This window comes from Schistocerca serialis, chromosome 1 (genome assembly GCF_023864345.2).
Source record: "Schistocerca serialis cubense isolate TAMUIC-IGC-003099 chromosome 1, iqSchSeri2.2, whole genome shotgun sequence".
NCBI classification, from domain to species: Eukaryota; Metazoa; Arthropoda; class Insecta; order Orthoptera; family Acrididae; genus Schistocerca; species Schistocerca serialis.
The window spans coordinates 207108083-207134303 of record NC_064638.1 but is presented as its reverse complement, the minus strand read 5'-3'; the positions used below and the strand labels follow the sequence as shown (position 1 = coordinate 207134303).

General features: G+C 47.2%; 1 protein-coding gene across 5 annotated transcripts in view; it reads right to left on the bottom strand.

Moving 5' to 3' along the window:
• The window catches only part of LOC126465767 (UNC93-like protein), a 364481-nt gene that overhangs the window by 17800 nt on the left and 320460 nt on the right, over positions 1-26221 (bottom strand). For all 5 annotated transcript variants that reach the window (XM_050096333.1, XM_050096334.1, XM_050096331.1 and 2 more), the window contains one exon: positions 23845-24001. In XM_050096333.1, the coding sequence (XP_049952290.1) occupies positions 23845-24001 (157 nt within the window). The remainder of the gene's footprint in view (positions 1-23844; positions 24002-26221) is intronic.

The window sequence follows — 26221 nt, the reverse complement described above, 5'->3', positions numbered from 1 at the left end:
GCCAAGAGCCATTTTTTTGCAATGAGGGAATCCCGTGCAATGAAATTTTAATCCCTGATAGGCGGGGCTACACCACCCAAGAACCATAACACAGCATTGGCAGAGGACAGTACACACATCGAAAACAAACCAGCACGCCACATGACTAAATATGACTAACGTTAAAAGTTAGTGAATATGAGTTACCAATGGGTGAGGTAGTTTTATCTCTATTCCTCTGCTGCACCAGGGAGGGAACATGATTTGAAGCAAAATTTAGGTCAAACCCCTCCGTCTTTATTTGTAAGGTAACTTTTAATCCAAACTCCATCCTTAAAAACACTGTCCTGATAACTTCAAGTGCTTGGCAGAATCTCTGTGTTGTTGTATCCAATGTGATAAGCATTGCATAAGAAATGTTTATCAATAACAGATTTACTCTACTGTTGTAAATGTGTGTGATGCTTATGCTCAATACACCAGACCTCCGCCGGCCAGGTTGGCCGAGCGGTTCTAGGTGCTACAGTCTGGAGCCGCGTGACCGCTACAGTCGAAGGTTCGAATCCTGCCACGTGGATAAGCAGCTGCAGCAGCAAGTCGTATACTCCTAGCTCACTCATTTGTTACATAGTTTAATTCTTAATTTCTTTGCGTGTTTTTGGTACTTGCATTGTTTAATTCATAAATTTCGGGCGTATTATAGTATTTGAGAGTTGTAGCATCGCGTTTTAGTACCTGAATAGTGTAAATTCGCGTAGTCGTTTGTCTACTGTTTTGTTTTGAACGGCCAGTGTCGGTTGGTCACAGTCAGTGTGCTCCCTGCCGCCGTTGGATAAGCAGCTGCAGCAGCAAGTCGTATACTCCTAGCTCACTCATTTGTTACATAGTTTAATTCTTAATTTCTTTGCGTGTTTTTGGTACTTGCATTGTTTAATTCATAAATTTCGGTCGTATTATAGTATTTGAGAGTTGTAGCATCGCGTTTTAGTACCTGAATAGTGTAAATTCGCGTAGTCTCCTTCCGCCGCCGAGCAGTGTCAGCAGTGCGCAAGTAGCAGCATTACTGCATTTACTAGGCAATCTTGTATTTTAATAACCGTTTAAATTTTGTCGATTTGTTTGCGCTCTCTGTAGATTAGTTCAGACGTTCTTTGCAAAACAGTTTTTAGCATGGATAGGGACTGCAACTGCTGTGTTCGGATGCAGGATGAGTTGGCATCCCTTCGCTCCCAGCTTCAGGCAGTGTTGGCTTCGGTCACACAGCTTGAGGCTGTTGCCAATGGGCATCACTGTGGGGGTCGGGATGGGGGTTTGTCGGGGACGGCCAGCTCGTCCCACGCATCCCCTGATCGGACTACGACTGTGGTTGCCCGGGATACTGCCCGCATTGAGGCTGATCCCTCACCTGTGGTAGAGTGGGAGGTCGTTTCAAGGTGTGGCAGGGGGCGAAAGACATTCCGGAGGGCTGAATGGAAAGCCTCTCCAGTTTGTCTGACGAACCGGTTTCAGGCTCTGTCTCAGGCTGATACTGATCTTCGGCCTGACATGGCTGCTTGTCCTGTTCCAGAGGTTGCCCCTCAGTCTGCAAGATCCGGGCAGTCGCAGAGGGTGGGCTTACTGGTAGTTGGGAGCTCCAACGTCAGGCGCGTAATGGGGCCCCTTAGGGAAATGGCAGCAAGAGAGGGGAAGAAAACCAATGTGCACTCCGTGTGCATACCGGGGGGAGTCATTCCAGATGTGGAAAGGGTCCTTCCGGATGCCATGAAGGGTACAGGGTGCACCCATCTGCAGGTGGTCGCTCATGTCGGCACCAATGATGTGTGTTGCTATGGATCGGAGGAAATCCTCTCTGGCTTCCGGCGGCTATCTGATTTGGTGAAGACTGCCAGTCTCGCTAGCGGGATGAAAGCAGAGCTCACCATCTGCAGCATCGTCGACAGGACTGACTGCGGACCTTTGGTACAGAGCCGAGTGGAGGGTCTGAATCAGAGGCTGAGACGGTTCTGCGACCGTGTGGGCTGCAGATTCCTCGACTTGCGCCATAGGGTGGTGGGGTTTCGGGTTCCGCTGGATAGGTCAGGAGTCCACTACACGCAACAAGCGGCTACACGGGTAGCAGGGGTTGTGTGGCGTGGGCTGGGCGGTTTTTTAGGTTAGATGGCCTTGGGCAAGTACAGAAAGGGCAACAGCCTCAACGGGTGCGGGGCAAAGTCAGGACATGCGGGGACCAAGCAGCAATCGGTATTGTAATTGTCAACTGTCGAAGCTGCGTTGGCAAAGTACCGGAACTTCAAGCGCTGATAGAAAGCACCGAAGCTGAAATCGTAATAGGTACAGAAAGCTGGCTTAAGCCAGAGATAAATTCTGCCGAAATTTTTACAAAGGTACAGACGGTGTTTAGAAAGGATAGATTGCATGCAACCGGTGGTGGAGTGTTCGTCGCTGTTAGTAGTAGTTTATCCTGTAGTGAAGTAGAAGTGGATAGTTCCTGTGAATTATTATGGGTGGAGGTTACACTAAACAACCGAACTAGGTTAATAATTGGCTCCTTTTACCGACCTCCCGACTCAGCAGCATTAGTGGCAGAACAACTGAGAGGAAATTTGGAATACATTTCACATAAATTTTCTCAGCATGTTATAGTCTTAGGTGGAGATTTCAATTTACCAGATATAGACTGGGACACTCAGATGTTTAGGACGGGTGGTAGGGACAGAGCATCGAGTGACATTATACTGAGTGCACTATCCGAAAATTACCTCGAGCAATTAAACAGAGAACCGACTCGTGGAGATAACATCTTGGACCTACTGATAACAAACAGACCCGAACTTTTCGACTCTGTATGTACAGAACAGGGAATCAGTGATCATAAGGCCGTTGCAGCATCCCTGAATATGGAAGTTAATAGGAATATAAAAAAAGGGAGGAAGGTTTATCTGTTTAGCAAGAGTAATAGAAGGCAGATTTCAGACTACCTAACAGATCAAAACGAAAATTTCTGTTCCGACACTGACAATGTTGAGTGTTTACGGAAAAAGTTCAAGGCAATCGTAAAATGCGTTTTAGACAGGTACGTGCCGAGTAAAACTGTGAGGGACGGGAAAAATCCACCGTGGTACAACAACAAAGTTAGGAAACTACTGCGAAAGCAAAGAGAGCTCCACTCCACGTTTAAACGCAGCCAAAACCTCTCAGACAAACAGAAGCTAAACGATGTCAAAGTTAGCGTAAGGAGGGCTATGCGTGAAGCGTTCATTGAATTCGAAAGTAAAATTCTATGTACCGACTTGACAGAAAATCCTAGGAAGTTCTGGTCTTACGTTAAATCAGTAAGTGGCTCGAAACAGCATATCCAGACACTACGGGATGATGATGGCATTGAAACAGAGGATGACACGCGTAAAGCTGAAATACTAAACACCTTTTTCCAAAGCTGTTTCACAGAGGAAGACCGCACTGCAGTTCCTTCTCTAAATCCTCGCACAAACGAAAAAATGGCTGACATCGAAATAAGTGTCCAAGGAATAGAAAAGCAACTGGAATCACTCAATAGAGGAAAGTCCACTGGACCTGACGGGATACCAATTCGATTCTACACAGAGTACGCGAAAGAACTTGCCCCCCTTCTAACAGCCGTGTACCGCAAGTCTCTAGAGGAACAGAGGGTTCCAAATGATTGGAAAAGAGCACAGATAGTCCCAGTCTTCAAGAAGGGTCGTCGAGCAGATGCGCAAAACTATAGACCTATATCTCTTACGTCGATCTCTTGTAGAATTTTAGAACATGTTTTTTGCTCGCGTATCATGTCATTTCTGGAAACCCAGAATCTACTATGTAGGAATCAACATGGATTCCGGAAACAGCGATCGTGTGAGACCCAACTCGCCTTATTTGTTCATGAGACCCAGAAAATATTAGATACAGGCTCCCAGGTAGATGCTATTTTTCTTGACTTCCGGAAGGCGTTCGATACAGTTCCGCACTGTCGCCTGATAAACAAAGTAAGAGCCTACGGAATATCAGACATGCTGTGTGGCTGGATTGAAGAGTTTTTAGCAAACAGAACACAGCATGTTGTTATCAATGGAGAGACGTCTACAGACGTTAAAGTAACCTCTGGCGTGCCACAGGGGAGTGTTATGGGACCATTGCTTTTCACAATATATATAAATGACCTAGTAGATAGTGTCGGAAGTTCCATGCGGCTTTTCGCGGATGATGCTGTAGTATACAGAGAAGTTGCTGCATTAGAAAATTGTAGCGAAATACAGGAAGATCTGCAGCGGATAGGCACTTGGTGCAGGGAGTGGCAACTGACCCTTAACATAGGCAAATGTAATGTATTGCGAATACATAGAAAGAAGAATCCTTTATTGTATGATTATATGATAGCGGAACAAACACTGGTAGCAGTTACTTCTGTAAAATATCTGGGAGTGTGCGTACGGAACGATTTGAAGTGGAATGATCATATAAAATTAATTGTTGGTAAGGCGGGTAGCAGGTTGAGATTCATTGGGAGAGTGCTTAGAAAATGTAGTCCATCAACAAAGGAGGTGGCTTACAAAACACTCGTTCGACCTATACTTGAGTATTGCTCATCAGTGTGGGATCCGTACCAGGTCGGGTTGACGGAGGAGATAGAGAAGATCCAAAGAAGAGCGGAGCGTTTTGTCACCGGGTTATTTGGTAACCGTGATAGCGTTACGGAGATGTTTAATAAACTCAAGTGGCAGACTCTGCAAGAGAGGCGCTCTGCATCGCGGTGTAGCTTGCTCGCCAGGTTTCGAGAGGGTGCCCGAGGAGATCACGAATGTAAAATTAGAGAGATTAGAGCGCGCACGGAGGCTTTCAGACAGTCGTTCTTCCCGCGAACCATACGCGACTGGAACAGGAAAGGGAGGTAATGACAGTGGCACGTAAAGTGCCCTCCGCCACACACCGTTGGGTGGCTTGCGGAGTATCAATGTAGATGTAGATGTAGATGTAGATGTAATGTCCTTAGGTTATTAGGTTTAAGTAGTTCTAAGTTCTAGGGGGCTGCTGACCTCAGAAGTTAAGTCTCATAGTGCTCAGAGCCATTTGTACCAGACCTCCTGGTACTGATTGTCTGACCAATGTGACATGCCACAAATGTAATGGATATGGTGGACATCTACATCATAAAAACTAGCATCATCCCTTACACATCATAAAAGGGTACTAACCTCAGATGATGGTTGAAAAACACATTTGATACATGTTTCTGCAGAACATGGCTAATCCTTCTGGAAACGCTACCTGGGTGAGACAAAAAGACCAAACACTTTGATGCTACCTTGTTATTTTCATCACTAACCCACGTGACGGCTGTCAAATTTTATTCATTTAAGAGTGGCATAGATGCTATGAAATGAGTGTAGTGCTAAGGTTGGGTCAGGTGGGCACGAGGAAACGGGTTCTGAGCCAGAACTATGTATGGGGTAAGATATCGCCAGCCAGCCAAGAAAGCAGCCGTGCTGTGACTGCTGGCGAGAACAACAGCACCCAAAGGATAGCCAGGAGGCCCAAAGCTGACTACACCCAACTAAAGCAAGATGTTCAAACCAGCCAAAATGTTTTAGAAAGTCCTGGAAGAATTTCGGACCTTACGAAGACTTCTGGAAGAGTAAGAGGATAGCAACTCTACGAGAAAACCACGTCAAAGAGTCCTGAAACATCACTATATAAGCGCAGTCAGTTGGTACCGTGACTTAGAAACAGTCATCACCAGAAAGTGATTCGCCGCAAGCAATGCTACAGCCGAGCCTCAGACTTATTATTGTGTGACACTTCAGTGCTGCTGCAGTAAGTGGCCGAGAAAACATTCGAGGGAGAAGAACAGAGTTTGCGGTAAGTATCCAGTAACAGTTATTATCTTGAGATTCTGTCCCTTAGGGAAGCACAGGTGCTACAGAGTGTGGTGTCACCGCCAGACACCACGCTTGCTAGGTGGTAGCTTAAATCGGCCGCGGTCCATTTAGTACATGTCGGACCCGCATGTCGCCACTGTGTGATCGCAGACCGAGCGCCACCACAAGGCACGTCTCGAGATACGGAATAGCACTCGCCCCAGTTGTACGACGACTTTGCTAGCGACTACACTGACGAAGCCTTTCTCTCATTTACCGAGAGACAGTTAGAATAGCCTTCAGCTAAGTCCATGGCTACGACCTAGCAAGGCGTCATTAGCCTTACATAGTTTGATAGTTATCGTATGAAATGTCTCATCAAGAACGTTGTAAACCAAAGGACGATATAAAAGTTAAGTATAGCAGCTACGTACTTTTCTTGCTACCATTCACTACTTATCCTGTTCCAGAATTCACGCCCGTCTGCGTTAGATAGCGTGCATTTCGGCCTCCTCTATCTACAAGGTGTTGGCACATTTGCCAACACATCACAGAGTGTGTCTCTAGTAGCAATGAGTAGTAATTATATTATTTCTTGTCAGAATATAAATAGCAGGATGATCTGTCTCATGCTTATCTCCTCGTGTGAATAAGGTATCTGATCTACGCTAATCGCAGTGAGTAATAACTGACATTTTCTGTCGGCTAGAATATAAAGAGGAAGAAGTGCCATGTTGCCCTTGTCTCCTAATGTGGTTAATGTATTTTACTGTGTATTGTTGCAAAGAGTTGCGAGCAGAGTTCTCATCTCTAATAGAGCGAAGTATAACAGAGAAACTGGGATTTGCTGGGAAGCCCGATGTAGAGTAATAGTGTGTACTCGTTTCCGATGATATACAGCCTCTGTAAGACAGCTCTCCAATTAAGATAGAGCTATTGGGAAAATAAAAGAAATATTAAGTGTTTGCCTCCTTATTCAGTTCCCACGAACACAAGTTCTCCTCTCAATTCCAGAATCAAATGTGCTAAGCGTTCTAGGAGACTTTCTAACTCACATTTTCTGTTAAAGATGACTTAGTAGACCTCACTCCACATTGTCGTGAATTTCCTGATTGTACTATGCAGGCCACACCTTCGTTCAAGCTGGTCCCAGGAGGTGACACCCGATACACATTTGATCCACAGTTCAACGTGTGGCTCATCTCTATTTTACTCTATGCATAATTTCTAGGAATGAATATTGATTCGCAGCTGAAGTGGTGTGAACACACAAAGGTACTTGCAAACAGAATGTCATCAGCATATTATGCCCTTAAAATCCTATCATCAGTGTGTAACATGCAGTGTGGTTTAGTTGCATACTATTCATATGTACACTCAATTATTAGCTAAGGCATTCTTTTTTGGAGACCAAACGCACAAGATATCAACACAATTTTCAAACTCCACAAAAGAGCCATAAGAATAATAAACAAAACTACTAGTCGGGCTCACTGTAAAGATCTGTTCAGAACACTTGGGATTTTAACTGCTCCATGTGAATACATTTGCCAGTCAGTTGTACACATCGAAAATAACATTGGTAATTACTGCACAAACAGTTCTGTCTATGATCATGCAACTAGAGATAGACTCAACTTAAATTTACCAAGAAAAAATAATCATAAAACTCAAAACAGCGTTTTCTACCAAGGAATAAAACTGTACAATAAATTACCAAAAGAGATTAAAGAAATTGCAAAAATACACTTATTTAAAAAGGCAGCTAAAAATTACCTGTTATGCAATACATTTTATACGTTGAAGGATTGCTTAGCTAAAACAGAGTAGGGATTTGATAAAAAATGTTATAAAATAAATAATAATGATTATGATTATAAAATATCCAGCATTCCACATAACACTTCACTTTATGTTTTTCTCCTTCTTTTTTCCCTTTCTAGAAATACTTACCCCCAAGTTATGCATAGCACAATACTAACACCTCTTCCTCTTTCTGATCTCAACATCTCACTCATTATGGAGGGATGCTGACTCTGCTTTCCAGAATAGCAAATGGGAAGTCGCGGTACAGAAATTGGCTGAGAGATCACCACTGTGTGTGTGTGTGTGTGTGTGTAGTAAGTGAAGTACTATGAAACAATGTGTGCATAGTGTGTGCAGTGACTGATAGTGAGATATGAATGAACAATGTGGCATTACATTATTTAATAAATTATTTGTAAAAAATGTATTGTATACCAGGAGTAAATCTAATGATTGTCTCTAACTAGAATTCTGTAAATATATGTGTATACGAATTAGCTTACTTTAAATTGATCTAAATTTTTAAATACTTTAACATGTCCTATATCCTTGTAAAAAGAGATCTACGGATAAATAAAGCTACTACTACTACTACTACTGCTACTGTAACTATTCTGAGGAAAGGTGACTTCCAGGCTGGCTAACTCAGTTAACAAACTTTCCCAATCTGCGACGACGTGGGCCCTATAAATCAAGGTGCGAAGCATTCCTTTATGCTTACCTGGATGGTGACATCTATCACCCTGAAAATAATTCAGTTTGAGTTGGATTCTTATAAACGGCATGTACCCAAGTACCATCAATCCTGCTCCTGGTCAGCATCAACTAACTAACGAGTCAAAATGTAAGCCACTCCCTGGAAGTAGCACACAGGTTGCTCTGGAGCGTCTTCGATGTGATATAACTGACACCATGCTGTCATGTGACCCTGCACCTGACGTTTCATGCCATGCAGGTGGTGAGATGTGCCAGTAGATTCTACCGAATCTGTGCAGTAAAGTAGGTAGACATGAAGAAGTAACGGAATGGCACAAAGTGGCTGTTTTGCTTCAATGTGTCCCTGATCACACTGCAGCGCAGCGCTGCATCGGCAAATAATATAATGAATCTAGAGACTCCTAGGCAAGCAATATGTGTATGCTGATACGACAACCAGTACCACAAAGTTTGAAAACAAAGAGTTCCTCCAATTCTCCTGGAATCGTTCAATGGGCTACAATATAAAAAAAAACATCAATCGTCATGCGCAGCTTCCTGTTGCACGCCTCTTGCTACGTGCTGAAAAGTGAGAATCACCTAATACGATCGCCAAGCCATTATCCCATAGCAATGTGCAGCTTCCCCCATATACAGTATTCAGTTTCCCTCATTCGTCATTGTCACTATCCAAATCAACTAATCAAATTGTGCGGTTCTTCCCGTTGGAGGTTCGAATCCTCCCTCGATTGTGAGATAGTGGTTGTTATGGAGCAGATGACAAGATATCCCGCGGAAAGGTAGGTAGCCTGGATGGTATGAAAGCGACTGACATTCAAGAAGCTGTTCTTTGCCAGTTAATCGTGTTCTCTATTTCTGGTAAGTGGAAAGTGGAGCCACATGAGAAAATAGCCATTATTGTGGAAGCCATCTCTAGCTTCTCCTTAAGCACAAATCAGAAAGGCAGCAGACCAAGTTCCTCTGTGGGTGTGGACGACCCTTTGTCAAAGTGTGTCATATTTCGTATTCAGGAAACATATTTGTTATGCTTTATTTCCTATAACTCTAGCTCTGAACAGATGACAGCAAAGTTTAAAAAGCAAATTGACAAAGTAATTCCTTGATAATTAGCTTATCCCGCATGCACCACGATCATTTGCTACTGTAGTCGACATGAAATTAAGCACCTCAAAGTCACCTCACCGTCTCATAGCGTTGCGAGTTAGCAATGGTTTCGAATGTTAGTAAAAATTCCGAAAAATTATTAGTCATCTCTATTTATAGTCTGTAACGTGATGGAGCATTTACCAAAAATAAATTCTTGTCAGTTGCTAAGAAAAAAACAACGGTACAGAAAATTTTGAAGGAAGTTGATTTTTTCCTCAACCCTTGGGAAAAACAAATTCACTGACATTTTGGATTGAAAATTGTATATGAACATTCTAAAAGTTTAGCATGTGTTAGCCGCGCGTAGTGGCCGCGCGGTTTGAGGCGCCATGCAACGGATTGTGCGGTTCTTCCCGTTGGAGGTTCGAATCCTCCCTCGGGCGTGTGTGTGTGTGTTGTTCTTAGCATAAGTTAGTTTAAGTAGTGTGTAAGTCTAGGGACCGATGACCTCAGCACTTTGGTCCCTTAGAAATTCACACACATTTGAACATTTTGCATGTCTTAATACGACAGATAATATTCCCTACCTCCAGAAATTTTTTTGTTTACAGTTCCTACTGACCGTGACGGCACCCATCACACAAATCGAAGATATACACTATATAACTATAAGTGTAGGTACTTTCAGGAAAATTTTTCCGTTGAAGCCGAACCAACAATATTTAAAATTTTCGACCATCATTACACTTTCTGAATCAAAAAGTAAGTGAGCTTAGAAGGCGAAGAACGGAGGCCTCTGAACCAGGATAATTAACTTTTTCACGAAGAGTGCCCTGTATCATTTTTAGCCGTTGGATAGTCTTCTATGTCGCAATAGCCTATTACTGATATACACACAAACTGTTTGTTCGAATCGTAGGATTATGTAGAATTGCGTTCTCGTTCATACGCCTTTCATGGAGAATAGAAACCCATGTTCATCCGGTCATTCACCCGATGTTACTACTGTGCTAATAATACCTGCAATCGACTCCGAAAAATCATACGGTTTTGCTGTCTGTTTATGAATTTGTGCAAAATTTATATTCTACATCTACATCTACATCTACATTTATACTCCGCAAGCCACCCAACGGTGTGTGGCGGAGGGCAATTTACGTGCCACTGTCATTACCTCCCTTTCCTGTTCCAGTCGCGTATGGTTCGCGGGAAGAACGACTGTCTGAAAGCCTCCGTGCGCGCTCTAATCTCTCTAATTTTACATTCGTGATCTCCTCGGGAGGTATAAGTATGGGGAAGCAATATATTCGATACCTCATCCAGAAACGCACCCTCTCGAAACCTGGCGAGCAAGCTACACCGCGATGCAGAGCGCCTCTCTTGCAGAGTCTGCCACTTGAGTTTGTTAAACATCTCCGTAACGCTATCACGGTTACCAAATAACCCTGTGACGAAACGCCCCGCTCTTCTTTGGATCTTCTCTATCTCCTCCGTCAACTCGATCTGGTACGGACTCCACACTGATGAGCAATACTCAAGTATAGATCGAACGAGTGTTTTGTAAGCCACCTCCTTTGTTGATGGACTACATTTTCTAAGCACTCTCCCAATGAATCTCAACCTGGTACCTGCCTTACCAACAATTAATTTTATATGATCATTCCACTTCAAATCGTTCCACACGCATACTCCCAGATATTTTACAGAAGTAACTGCTACCAGTGTTTGTTCCGCTATCATGTAATCATACAGTAAAGGATCCTTCTTTCTATGTATTCGCAATACATTACATTTGTCTATGTTAAGGGTCAGTTGCCACTCCCGGCACCAAGTGCCTATCCGCTGCAGATCTTCCTGCATTTAGCTACAATTTTCTAATGCTGCAACTTCTCTGTATACTACAGCATCAGACGAATGGAACCTCCGACACTATCTACTAGGTCATTTATATATATTGTGAAAAGCAACGGTCCCATAACACTCCCCTGTGGCACGCCAGAGGTTACTTTAATGTCTGTAGACGTCTCTCCATTGATAACAACATGCTGTGTTCTGTTTGCTAAAAACTCTTCAATCCAGCCACACAGCATGTCTGATATTCCGTAGGCTCTTACTTTGTTTATCAGGCGACAGTGCGGAACTGTATCGAACGCCTTCCGGAAGTCAAGAAAAATAGCACCTACCTGGGAGCCTGTATCTAATATTTTCTTGGTCTCATGAACAAATAAAGCGAGCTGGGTCTCACACGATCGCTGTTTCCGGAATCCATGTTGATTCCTACATAGTAGATTCTGGGTTTCCAAAAACGTCATGATACTCGAGCAATAAACATGTTCTAAAATTCTACAACAGATCGACGTCAGAGATATAGGTCTATAGTTTTGCGCATCTGCTCGACGACCCTTCTTGAAGACTGGGACTACCTGTGCTCTTTTTCAATCATTTGGAACCATCCGTTCCTCTAGAGACTTGCGGTACACGGCTGTTAGAAGGGGGGCAAGTTCTTTCGCGTACTCTGTGTAGAATCGAATAGGTATCCCGTCAGGTCCAGTGGACTTTCCTCTGTTGAGTGATTCCAGTTGCTTTTCTATTCCTTGGACACTTATTTCGATGTCAGCCATTTTTCCGTTTGTGCGAGGATTTAGGGAAGGAACTGCAGTGCGGTCTTCCTCTGTGAAACAGCTTTGGAAAAAGGTGTTTAGTATTTCAGCTTTACGCGTGTCATCCTCTGTTTCAATGCCATCATCATCCCGGAGTGTCTGGATATGCTGTTTCGAGCCACTTACTGATTTAACGTAAGACCAGAACTTCCTAGGATTTTCTGTCAAGTCGGTACATAGAATTTTACTTTCGAATTCAATGAACGCTTCACGCATAGCCCTCCTTACGCTAACTTTGACATCGTTTAGCTTCTGTTTGTCTGAGAGGTTTTGGCTGCGTTTAAACTTGGAGTGAAGCTCTCTTTGCTTTCGCAGTAGTTTCCTAACTTTGTTGTTGTACCACGGTGGGTTTTTCCCGTCCCTCACAGTTTTACTCGGCACATACCTGTCTAAAACGCATTTTACGATTGCCTTGAACTTTTTCCGTAAACACTCAACATTGTCAGTGTCGGAACAGAAATTTTCGTTTTGATCTGTTAGGTACTCTGAAATCTGCCTTCTATTACTCTTGCTAAACAGATAAATCTTCCTCCCTTTTTTATATTCCTATTAACTTCCATATTCAGGGATGCTGCAGCGGCCTTATGATCACTGATTCCCTGTTCTGCACATACAGAGTCGAAAAGTTCGGGTCTGTTTGTTATCAGTAGGTCCAAGATGTTATATCCACGAGTCGGTTCTCTGTTTAATTGCTCGAGGTAATTTTCGGATAGTGCACTCAGTATAATGTCACTCGATGCTCTGTCCCTACCACCCGTCCTAAACATCTGAGTGTCCCAGTCTATATCTGGTAAATTGAAATCTCCACCTAAGACTATAACATGCTGAGAAAATTTATGTGAAATGTATTCCAAATTTTCTCCCACTAATGCTGCTGAGTCGGGAGGTCGGTAAAAGGAGCCAATTATTAACCTAGCTCGGTTGTTGAGTGTAACCTCCACCCATAATAATTCACAGGAACTATCCACTTCTACTTCACTACAGGATAAACTACTACTAACTGGCTTCTTCACTGTAGGCCATAAGAAACTTCAGTACATTCAAAACGACAATTTTAGATTGTTTTCGAATGTCTTTTCGCCCTTTACACACTCAGAACGGAGTAGCACTAGACGTAGGCCCTTTCTCTTGCATTTCTCTCACTACACTCAGAACGGAGTAGCACTAGACGTAGGCCCTTTCTCTTGCATTTCTCTCACTACCGAGCGCACGTCAGTGCTCCGTTCTACTGAAGACTGAAACCACACGTGGACACTCGATAGCGCACGGAAACGCTGAACTAGCAGCTGGTGTTGACATACTGCGCTGTTCACAGGGTATATGTGGCAACACAGCTATGAGGAAGGCGAACCACACCACTTAGCACCAGCGGACTACAGGCAGCGGGTGTGACCTTGAGGTGTCTAACTTCGTGACGCCACTCTAGTAGATATGTCGCAATGATAAACTGTCGTTGCGGAAACTGCTTCTAGTGTGGTTAATATTCTCCGACAGACACATTCAATAATGGATTTCACATGTGCTGGGAGCTTAAATTTCCCTATATGTGCCCTGAAACTTTCTTTTGAGTGTATAGTTCGAGCGCAGTTCTTCTTTTCGTCTCTTTCAAGATGAATAGCTTCCTCCGTAACGTGATTAACAAAGCGCTATTCAAATTGGAATACCGAATTGATTCAAAGTACAAGCGAAGCATGAAAGTATGCAACTAACTGAAGCAAACACCAATGATAGTGAATATAATTAGTAATTCTTCATTTCGTTTCTATATGGTATCTCAAAGAAAGCAGGTGTTCACAGATGTGAAAATTACCGAACTATCAGTTTAACAAGCCACGGCTGCAAAATACTAACACAAATTCCTTACAGACGAATGGAAAAACTGGTAGAAGCCGACCTCGGAGAAGATCAGTTCGGATTCCGTAGAAATGTTGGAACATGTGAGGCAATACTGACCCTATGACTTACCTTAGAAAATAGATTAAGGAAAGGAAATCCTACGTTTCTAGCATTTGTAGGATTAGAGAAAGATCTTGACAAAGTCGACTGGAATACTCTCTTTCAAATTCTGAAGGTGGCAGGGGTAAAATACAGGCAGCGAAAGGCTATTTACAATTTGTACAGAAACCAGATGGCAGTTATAAGAGTCGAGTGGCATAAAAAAGAAGCTGTTGTTGGGAGGGGAGTGAGACATGGTTGTAGCCTATACCCAATGTTATTCAATCTGTATATTAAGCAAGGAGTAAAGTAAACAAAAGAAAAATTCGGAGTAGGAATTAACATCAATGGAGAAGAAATAAAAACTTTGAGGTTCGCCGATGACATTGTAATTCTGTCAGAGATAGCAAAGGACTTGGAAGAGCAGCTGAACGGAATGGACAGTGTGTTGAAAGGAGGATATAAGATGAACATCAATAAAAGCAAAACGAGGATAATGGAATGTGGTCGTATTAAATCGGGTTATGCTGAGGGAATTAGATTAGGAAATGAGACGCTTAAGGTAGTAAATGAGTTTCGCTATTTAGGTGCAAAATAACTGATGATGGACGAAGTAGAGAGGATATAAATGTAGAATGGCAATGGCAAGAAAAACGTTTCTGAAGAAGAGAAATTTGTTAACATCGAGTATAGATTTAAGTGTCAGGAAGTCATTTCTGAAAGTATTTGTATGGAAGTGAAACGTGGACGATAAATAGTTTAGACAAGAAGAGAAAAAAATGGCTTTGAGCACTATGGGACTTAACAGCTTAGGTCATCAGTCCCCTAGAACTTAGAACTACTTCAACCTAACTAACCTAAGGACATCACACACATCCATGCCCGAGGCAGGATTCGAACCTGCGACCGTAGCGGTCGCGCGGTTCCAGACTGAAGCGCCTAGAACCGCTCGGCCACTCTGGCCGGCGACAAGAAGAGAATAGAAGCTTTCGAAATGTGGTGCTACAGAAGAATGCTGAAGATCACATAACTAATGAGGAGGCATTGAATAGAATTGGAGAGAAGAGAAATTTGCGGCACAACTTGACTAGAAGAAGGGTTCGCTTGGTAGGACATGTTCTGAGGCATGAATGGATCACCAGTTTAGTATTGGAGGGCAGCGTGGAGGGTAAAAATCGTAGAGGGAGACCAAGAGGTGAATACACTAAGCAGATTCAGAAGGATGTAGGTTGCAGTAGATACTGGGAGATGAAGAAGCTGGCACAGGATATAGTAGAATGGAGGGTTACATCAAACCAGTCTCTGGACTGAAGGCCACAACAACAACTACATGGTATGTGTAATTTTTCTGTGAGCTGAGTCCACTTTCTGACTTTGAGAACGTGAGCGCCGCACCAGTGATTATGAATGTAATTCGTACTTCTTCATTTCATTTCTATATGGTGATAAAAGATATGTCTCATTTATCTATGGGCTGAGTTCGCTGGCTGATTATGAGGACGTGAGGTCCGCAGGAGTAGAATCGCAAACTGGTTGTAAAAGTGTTCTCTCTCTAAAAGGCAAAGCCACTGGCAAGAATACACTGGACGATGGCCATTCTTTGGGATGGCCACGGCGCCCTGTTGTCAGCGACAACAGGTTGGAGTAGGCCACACTCGGCGAGCTGTAAACTGGTACTGTGAACCGCAGTGAAACGAAGACTTACTGAAAAATAGGGATCTGCAAGTGTATGGTAAAACGTGAGGCACACAGAGTGAGAGAAATCTGCCGGACTCAAAAGAGATCAGCAGTAATTGATGCGTAAGTTTTGTAAGGAAGGCCAGGACTGACTCATCAACGCGCGAGTGGCAAACTCGTATTGGGAGAGAGCTGCTGTCTCTGCCCTCGCTCTAAGAGTGAAATGCGTATTTATGGCTAATCACAGCAGATTCTCTAAGAGGAGAGTGATTGCTAAGATTTTTATGAATTTTCATTGGACGGACTAGAAAGCTCCAGTGTGATTGGGTGCTAAGATTTCGTCGCTGGCACTACCAACAAAATTTTTAGGAGAGGATACGAACAATTCGTCTTAGAGCTCCGGAGAGGCAACATTTGGTCTGCGTCCGTGCTTCCAGAAGGCAACATTTTGGCTGATGGTCTTTTGAGGCTCTGTCTCAGAGCTGATCACAGATCCGGGGCCAAACTTGTAACTTTCAGATATCGCTGCCGTCATTCTCTGCATCTGAGTTTTAGAATGATGGTAATCATGTGCCAAATTTGCACGCATGTGTTGATATGGACACGAAGCTAATTGTTTTTGCTTTTCTAAATCAGTGCATCACATACTCAGCTAGCGAACTCAAAATGTGCTCAGGCAAGAGTTCTGATGATCATATTTAATTTTCTGTGTCTTTCCCTTGGCATGTTAACTAATTCATCAGTCAATGGCAGTTTAGGTAGATCTGGAAAATTGTATGACACTGTTAGCATTTCCTTTCCAATTCCAACCCACTGTTTCGAGGTATTATCGTATATGTTCAAAAATCCATTTTAACTTAGTAATTCCTTGCATTATCTGTTCAAAGTTTGGAGTCAAGTCCATGAGTTTTAGCAACAAACAGGACTTCATTGTGATGTGCAGATTCATTCGACAGTTTGATGAAACGCTTCTTCGTTATATCTGTTTGAGCTATGACAGCAATATTTCATGCTCAACTGGCCCATACCTGTTCAAGTTCAGATATACAGGGTGTTACAAAAAGGTACGGCCAAACTTTCAGGAAACATTCCTCACACACAAAGAAAGAAAATATGTTATGTGGACATGTGTCCGGAAACGCTTACTTTCCATGTTAGAGCTCATTTTATTACTTCTCTTCAAATCACATTAATCATGGAATGGAAACACGCAGCAACAGAACGTACCAGCGTGACTTCAAACACTTTGTTACAGGAAATGTTCAAAATGTTCTCCGTTAGCGAGGATACATGCATCCACCATCCGTCGCATGGAATCCCTGATGCGTTGATGCAGCCCTGGAGAATGGCGTATTGTATCACAGTCGTCCACAATACGAGCACGAAGAGTCTCTACATTTGGTACCGGGGTTCCGCAGACAAGAGCTTTCAAATGCCCCCATAAATGAAAGTCAAGAGGGTTCAGGCCAGGAGAGCGTGGAGACCATGGAATTGGTCCGCCTCTACCAATCCATCGGTCACCGAATCTGTTGTTGAGAAGCGTACGAACACTTCGACTGAAATGTGCAGGAGCTCCATCGTGCGTGAACCACATGTTGTGTCGTACTTGTAAAGGCACATGTTCAACATTACCTTCCTTCAATTGGGCCAACTGGCGGTGAATCGAGGAAGTACAATACATACTGACGAAACTAAAATGAGCTCTAACATGGAAATTAAGCGTTTCCGGACACATGTCTACATAACATCTTTTCTTTATTTGTGTGTGAGGAATGTTTCCCGAAAGTTTGGCCGTACCTTTTTGTAACACCCTGTACAGTAATACCCGCTGTGTGACTTTGTCTTAATATTTAACATCATCTTATGGCGAGTAACCGATTCAGACTGGTTCAAACGGTTCTAAGCACTATGGGGCTTAACATCTCAGGTCATCAGTCCCCTAGACTTAGAACTACTTAAACTTAACTAACCTAAGGACATCACCCACATCCATGCCTGAGGCAGGATTCTAACCTGCGACCGTAGCAGCAGGGCGGTTCCGGACTGATGCACCTAGAACCGCTCGGCCATAGTGCATCCATGCCTGAGGCAGGATTATAACCTGCGACCGTAGCAGCAGGGCGGTTCCGGACTGAAGCGCCTAGAACCGCTCGGCCACAACGCATCCATGCCTGAGGCAGGATTCTAACCTGCGACCGTAGCAGCAGGGCGGTTCCGGACTGAAGCGCCTAGAACCGCTCGGCCACAACGCATCCATGCCTGAGGCAGGATTCTAACCTGCGAACGTAGCAGCAGGGCGGTTCCGAACTGAAGCGCCTAGAACCGCTCGGCCACAACGCATCCATGCCTGAGGCAGGATTCTAACCTGCGACCGTAGCAGCAGGGCGGTTCCGGACTGAAGCGCCTAGAACCGCTCGGCCACAACGCATCCATGCCTGAGGCAGGATTCTAACCTGCGACCGTAGCAGCAGGGCGGTTCCGGACTGAAGCGCCTAGAACCGCTCGGCCACAACGCATCCATGCCTGAGGCAGGATTCTAACCTGCGACCGTAGCAGCAGGGCGGTTCCGGACTGAAGCGCCTAGAACCGCTCGGCCACAGCGCATCCATGCCTGAGGCAGGATTCTAACCTGCGACCGTAGCAGCAGGGCGGTTCCGGACTGAAGCACCTAGAACCGCTCGGCCATAGTGCATCCATGCCTGAGGCAGGATTCTAACCTGCGACCGTAGCAGCAGGGCGGTTCCGGACTGAAGCGCCTAGAACCGCTCGGCCACAACGCATCCATGCCTGAGGCAGGATTCTAACCTGCGACCGTAGCAGCAGGGCGGTTCCGGACTGAAGCGCCTAGAACCGCTCGGACACAGCGCATCCATGCCTGAGGCAGGATTCTAACCTGCGACCGTAGCAGCAGGGCGGTTCCGGACTGAAGCGCCTAGAACCGCTCGGACACAGCGCATCCATGCCTGAGGCAGGATTCTAACCTGCGACCGTAGCAGCAGGTCGGTTCCGGACTGAAGCGCCTAGAACCGCTCGGCCACAGCGCATCCATGCCTGCGGCAGGATTCTAACCTGCGACCGTAGCAGCAGGGCGGTTCCGGACTGAAGCGCCTAGAACCGCTCGGCCACAGCGCATCCATGCCTGAGGCAGGATTCTAACCTGCGACCGTAGCAGCAGGGCGGTTCCGGACTGAAGCGCCTAGAACCGCTCGGCCACAACGCATCCATGCCTGAGGCAAGATTCTAACCTGCGACCGTAGCAGCAGGGCGGTTCCGGACTGAAGCGCCTAGAACCGCTCGGTCACAGCGCATCCATGCCTGAGGCAGGATTCTAACCTGCGACCGTAGCAGCAGGGCGGTTCCGGACTGAAGCGCCTAGAACCGCTCGGCCATAGTGCATCCATGCCTGAGGCAGGATTCTAACCTGCGACCGTAGCAGCAGGTCGGTTCCGGACTGAAGCGCCTAGAACCGCTCGGCCACAGCGCATCCATGCCTGAGGCAGGATTCTAACCTGCGACCGTAGCAGCAGGGCGGTTCCGGACTGAAGCGCCTAGAACCGCTCGGCCACAGCGCATCCATGCCTGAGGTAGGATTCTAACCTGCGACCGTAGCAGCAGGGCGGTTCCGGACTGAAGCCCCTAGAACCGCTCGGCCACAACGCATCCATGCCTGAGGCAGGATTCTAACCTGCGACCGTAGCAGCAGGGCGGTTCCGGACCGAAGCGCCTAGAACCGCTCGGCCACAGCGCATCCATGCCTGAGGCAGGATTCTAACCTGCGACCGTAGCAGCAGGGCGGTTCCGGACTGAAGCACCTAGAACCGCTCGGCCACAGTGCATCCATGCCTGAGGCAGGATTCTAACCTGCGACCGTAGCAGCAGGGCGGTTCCGGACTGAAGCGCCTAGAACCGCTCGGCCACAACGCATCCATGCCTGAGGCAGGATTCTAACCTGCGACAGTAGCAGCAGGGCGGTTCCGGACTGAAGCGCCTAGAACCGCTCAGACACAGCGCATCCATGCCTGAGGCAGGATTCTAACCTGCGACCGTAGCAGCAGGGCGGTTCCGGACTGAAGCGCCTAGAACCGCTCGGCCACAACGCATCCATGCCTGAGGCAGGATTCTAACCTGCGACCGTAGCAGCAGGGCGGTTCCGGACTGAAGCGCCTAGAACCGCTCGGACACAGCGCATCCATGCCTGAGGCAGGATTCTAACCTGCGACCGTAGCAGCAGGGCGGTTCCGGACTGAAGCGCCTAGAACCGCTCGGACACAGCGCATCCATGCCTGAGGCAGGATTCTAACCTGCGACCGTAGCAGCAGGTCGGTTCCGGACTGAAGCGCCTAGAACTGCTCGGCCACAGCGCATCCATGCCTGCGGCAGGATTCTAACCTGCGACCGTAGCAGCAGGGCGGTTCCGGACTGAAGCGCCTAGAACCGCTCGGCCACAGCGCATCCATGCCTGAGGCAGGATTCTAACCTGCGACCGTAGCAGCAGGGCGGTTCCGGACTGAAGCGCCTAGAACCGCTCGGCCACAACGCATCCATGCCTGAGGCAGGATTCTAACCTGCGACCGTAGCAGCAGGGCGGTTCCGGACTGAAGCGCCTAGAACCGCTCGGTCACAACGCATCCATGCCTGAGGCAGGATTCTAACCTGCGACCGTAGCAGCAGGGCGGTTCCGGACTGAAGCGCCTAGAACCGCTCGGCCATAGTGCATCCATGCCTGAGGCAGGATTCTAACCTGCGACCGTAGCAGCAGGGCGGTTCCGGACTGAAGCGCCTAGAACCGCTCGGCCACAGCGCATCCATGCCTGAGGCAGGATTCTAACCTGCGACCGTAGCAGCAGGGCGGTTCCGGACTGAAGCCCCTAGAACCGCTCGGCCACAACGCATCCATGCCTGAGGCAGGATTCTAACCTGCGACCGTAGCAGCAGGGCGGTTCCGGACCGAAGCGCATAGAACCGCTCGGCCACAGCGCATCCATGCCTGAGGCAGGATTCTAACCTGCGACCGTAGCAGCAGGGCGGTTCCGGACTGAAGCCCCTAGAACCGCTCGGCCACAACGCATCCATGCCTGAGGCAGGATTCTAACCTGCGACCGTAGCAGCAGGGCGGTTCCGGACCGAAGCGCATAGAACCGCTCGGCCACAGCGCATCCATGGCTGAGGCAGGATTCTAACCTGCAACCGTAGCAGCAGGGCGGTTCCGGACTGAAGCGCCTAGAACCGCTCGGCCACAACGCATCCATGCCTGAGGCAGGATTCTAACCTGCGACCGTAGCAGCAGGGCGGTTCCGGACTGAAGCGCCTAGAACCGCTCGGTCACAGCGCATCCTTGCCTGAGGCAGGATTCTAACCTGCGACCGTAGCAGCAGGGCGGTTCCGGACTGAAGCGCCTAGAACCGCTCGGCCATAGTGCATCCATGCCTGAGGCAGGATTCTAACCTGCGACCGTAGCAGCAGGGCGGTTCCGGACTGAAGCGCCTAGAACCGCTCGGCCACAGCGCATCCATGCCTGAGGCAGGATTCTAACCTGCGACCGTAGCAGCAGGGCGGTTCCGGACTGAAGCGCCTAGAACCGCTCGGCCACAGCGCATCCATGCCTGAGGCAGGATTCTAACCTGCGACCGTAGCAGCAGGGCGGTTCCGGACTGAAGCCCCTAGAACCGCTCGGCCACAACGCATCCATGCCTGAGGCAGGATTCTAACCTGCGACCGTAGCAGCAGGGCGGTTCCGGACCGAAGCGCATAGAACCGCTCGGCCACAGCGCATCCATGCCTGAGGCAGGATTCTAACCTGCGACCGTAGCAGCAGGTCGGTTCCGGACTGAAGCACCTAGAACCGCTCGGCCACAGCGCATCCACGCCTGAGGCAGGATTCTAACCTGCGACCGTAGCAGCAGGTCGGTTTCGGACTGAAGCACCTAGAACCGGTAGGCCACAGCGCATCCATGCCTGAGGCAGGATTCTAACCTGCGACCGTAGCAGCAGGGCGGTTCCGGACTGAAGCACCTAGAACCGCTCGGCCATAGTGCATCCATGCCTGAGGCAGGATTCTAACCTGCGACCGTAGCAGCAGGGCGGTTCCGGACTGAAGCACCTAGAACCGCTCGGCCATAGTGCATCCATGCCTGAGGCAGGATTCTAACCTGCGACCGTAGCAGCAGGTCGGTTCCGGACTGAAGCACCTAGAACCGCTCGGCCACAGCGCATCCATGCCTGAGGCAGGATTCTAACCTGCGACCGTAGCAGCAGGGCGGTTCCGGACTGAGGCACCTAGAACCGCTCGGCCACAGCGCATCCATGCCAGGCAGGATTCTAACCTGCGACCGTAGCAGCAGGTCGGTTCCGGACTGAAGCACCTAGAACCGCTCGGCCACAGCGCATCCATGCCTGAGGCAGGATTCTAACCTGTGACCGTAGCAGCAGGGCGGTTCCGGACTGAAGCGCCTAGAACCGCTCGGCCACAACGCATCCATGCCTGAGGCAGGATTCTAACCTGCGACCGTAGCAGCAGGGCGGTTCCGGACTGAAGCGCCTAGGACCACTCGGCCACAACGCATCCATGCCTGAGGCAGGATTCTAACCTGCGACCGTAGCAGCAGGGCGGTTCCGGACTGAAGCGCCTAGAACCGCTCGGCCACAATGCATCCATGCCTGAGGCAGGATTCTAACCTGCGACCGTAGCAGCAGGGCGGTTCCGGACTGAAGCGCCTAGAACCGCTCGGCCACAGCGTATCCATGCCTGAGGCAGGATTCTAACCTGTGACCGTAGCAGCAGGGCGGTTCCGGACTGAAGCGCCTAGAACCGCTCGGCCACAGCACATCCATGCCTGAGGCAGGATTCTAACCTGCGACCGTAGCAGCAGGGCGGTTCCGGACTGAAGCGCCTAGAACCGCTCGGCCACAGCGCATCCATGCCTGAGGCAGGATTCTAACCTGCGACCGTAGCAGCAGGCCGGTTCCGGACTGAAGCGCCTAGAACCGCTCGGCCACAACGCATCCATGCCTGAGGCAGGATTCTGACCTGCGACCGTAGCAGCAGGGCGGTTCCGGACTGAAGCGCCTAGAACCGCTCGGCCACAGCGCATCCATGCCTGAGGCAGGATTCTAACCTGCGACCGTAGCAGCAGGGCGGTTCCGGACTGAAGCGCCTAGAACCGCTCGGCCACAACGCATCCATGCCTGCGGCAGGATTCTAACCTGTGACCGTGGCAGCAGGGCGGTTCCGGACTGAAGCGCCTAGAACCGCTCGGCCACAGCGCATCCATGCCTGAGGCAGGATTCTAACCTGCGACCGTAGCAGCAGGGCGGTTCCGGACTGAAGCGCCTAGAACCGCTCGGCCACAGCGCATCCATGCCTGAGGCAGGATTCTATCCTGCGACCGTAGCAGCAGGGCGGTTCCGGACTGAAGCGCCTAGAACCGCTCGGCCACAACGGCCGGCAGATGTTTCACTGTGCAGGTCACTCAGTTCAGATCTTAACAGCATCACAGGGTTATGCTTAAAGCTCAGTTGTAGTCACATGCAGGACTGCTAAGATGTACCTGCAGAAAAGTCAACAATTAATTTCCTAACTACATTTATTTGATATCATAATTAAAATTGATGGCGAATATGGTGTGGACAGCTGATGAGATCATTTCCCGAAAAATACAATATTCTCGTCCAGCACAGTGTAAATCTGACTGAGTGTTCCATAACACAGCATAATGAGAAAAATTAATCTTTTTTGGCGCACAGACAGGTGCCTTGTATTTCAGTGTCCTTGGTAACGTAGTATTTTCTCTGTGGAGGACTAAACTCTGTGAAGTCTATATTAAGGAAGGTGCCTTGCACTTCAGTGGCTTCAGTAACATAGCTTCTTCTGTGTGGAGAACCAAACTCTGTGATCTCCTCTCTGAAGAAGTTGTCTTGCACTTATGTGGCCTCTTCTATGTGAGGAACTAACCTCTGGGAAGTTTCTGTTGACAAAGGTGCCTTGCACGTAAGTGGCCTCGGTAATGCAGCCTCTTGTGTGTGGGGGCTTACCTTTGCCAGTCCACATTGAGAAAGGTGCCTTGCATTTAAGTGGAGTTGGTAATATAGCCTTTTCCATGTGGTGGACTAACCTCTGTGAAGTCCGCGTTGAAGAAGGCCTGCGTGAGCCCAGTGAAGATGGTGATGGGCACCAGCAGCAGCTGCACAGGATCGCGGTGCAGGTTGGCGGCAGCGCTGACCAGCCGCAGTGTAGCTCTCATGTCACCGTACTCCTCGTCCTCTTGGTCACTGTGGACACCCACCACTCGGCTTCAACAAAGGCTACCACTGATGGACAGACATACAGGTAACACATTGCTCCAGCTGTTGGTTTAAATAGCTGATGTTGTGGAAGTAGCAATGACTCAGTTAATTTATCTACTTTACTGAGTATTGAGCTTCTTGGCTAAGGCTTTACTTAAAGAAATCCACCATCCTCCCACTTTATATATACTTTTGTTTATTCCACTATGTGTTACAGACTTTCATCTTTCTTCAGCTGGCATAATACGTATACTGACTGACAAAAAAAGGGAAGCATCGAGAAGGCGTAGTTGGATATCAGTATAACTTGATACATGGAGTCATCGTCAGTGGCAATGTAAGTGATTAGACTTGCAATTTTCTATAGCCAGTAGAATAGCCACTGGAGGACATTGGTTTCTCATGTTAACTGTTGTTATTGGGTCTGGGAGGGTATATAAGGGGCAGGAAGAGCTTCGGATGTTGACTGATCACTGTGAAGGTCATGGAGAGAGAGAATGTGCACAGCATCTGGCAGAGTACGAAAGGTGTCTTACCGTGAGCCTCCATTTGGCTGGAAAATCCAAATTTGTGGGGCATTCAAATATGACAGCTGCCTCATGTTGAACTGCTTGGCAACGTGAGGGCACAAATACCCGTTGTCTGATCACCACAGGAGAGGATCGCGGTATTGTACACCAATCACATCGTAACCTCTTCACATCTGCCCCTGCCTTCAGAGAACAAATAATGGAGCCGGTGCAACATTCTGTGCCATCCCGAATGTTTGGTTGGACATTTGGTTGCAGGTGGGCTAGACAATTATCATCTCATGTGCTGGTTGCCACTAACACCACAACACAAACGGTTGTATTTGGAATGGTGCGATGAATGGGAAGCATGGACCGTCGAGAGAATGGTGCCGCATTGTGTTAAGCGACGAATCACGGGTTTGCGCTGTCCATGATCATCACCAGTGAGTGTTTTAAAGACCTGGGGAGATGTACCATTGTTCCAGTATTTTGGAGAAACACAACGGTGTTAACTCCTGTCGCCATGGCAAGGGGGCCATAGGGAATGACTTCAGGTTATGGTTGGTAGCGACTGAGGGAACTCTGGCGGTACAATGGTATGTGATGGACATCCTGTGTCTTCAAGCGTTACCCCTCACATGACACTATTGTGAAGAAATGCTTCAACATGACAATGCTCCTCCACGCATATGCCTCTATGCATAGTCTGCGCGATGTTGGCGTACTCCTATGGCCAGCAAACTCTCTATGTCCGTCTCCAATACAAGATGTGGGGTACCAAGTCTGACTTCATTTCTGTCACAGTGCCAAAATACAGGGTATGAAGGACCAGCGACAACAGGTGTGGGCCAGTTTACCTCAGGGATACAATAGCTATACGAAGCCCTTCCCATCAAATCAGTCTATGAATCCAGGCTAGAGGGGGTGCATATGGATATTTGGCTCATAATGTCAGGATCTTTGTATTTTTTCATCTGAGAGTAGTGCTTGCAAACTGCGTCCTGAAATCCTCTATTACTTACTGGATGTATTTCAGGCTCTGTTTTCCACTACAGTTTTAACTCTCTAGATGTCCTACCATCCTGTCCCTTCTTTTTGTCAGTGTTTTCCATGTATTCCCATCTCCATCGCTCCACTGGAGAACCTCCTCATTTCTTGCCTCATCAGTCCACCTAATTTTCAACAGTATTCTGAAGCACCAAATCTCCAATGCTTCGATTCTCTTCTTTTCCGGTTTTTCCACGGTCCATGTTTCAATACCATAGAATGCTGTACTCCAAACGTAAAGTCTCTGAAATTTCTTCCTTAAATTAAGGCCTTTGTTTGTTAGGAGCAGACTTTTCTTGGTTAGAAATGCTCTTTTTGGCAGTAATAGTTTGCTTTTTTATGTTCTCCATGCTCCGTTCGTCAAGGGTCATTTTGCAGCCTAAGTAGCAGAATTCCTTGTCATCGCCTACTTCGTGATCACCAATTTTGATGTTAAGTTTCTTTCTGTTGTCATTTCTCCTACTGCTTATTACTTTCGTCTTTCTTCGATTTACTGTCAATGCATATTCTGTACTCATTAAACTATTCATTTCTGTCATTTCTGTTGTCATTTCTCCTACTGCTTATTACTTTCGTCTTTCTTCGATTTACTGTCAATGCATATTCTGTACTCATTAAACTGTTCATTCCATTCAACACATCTTGT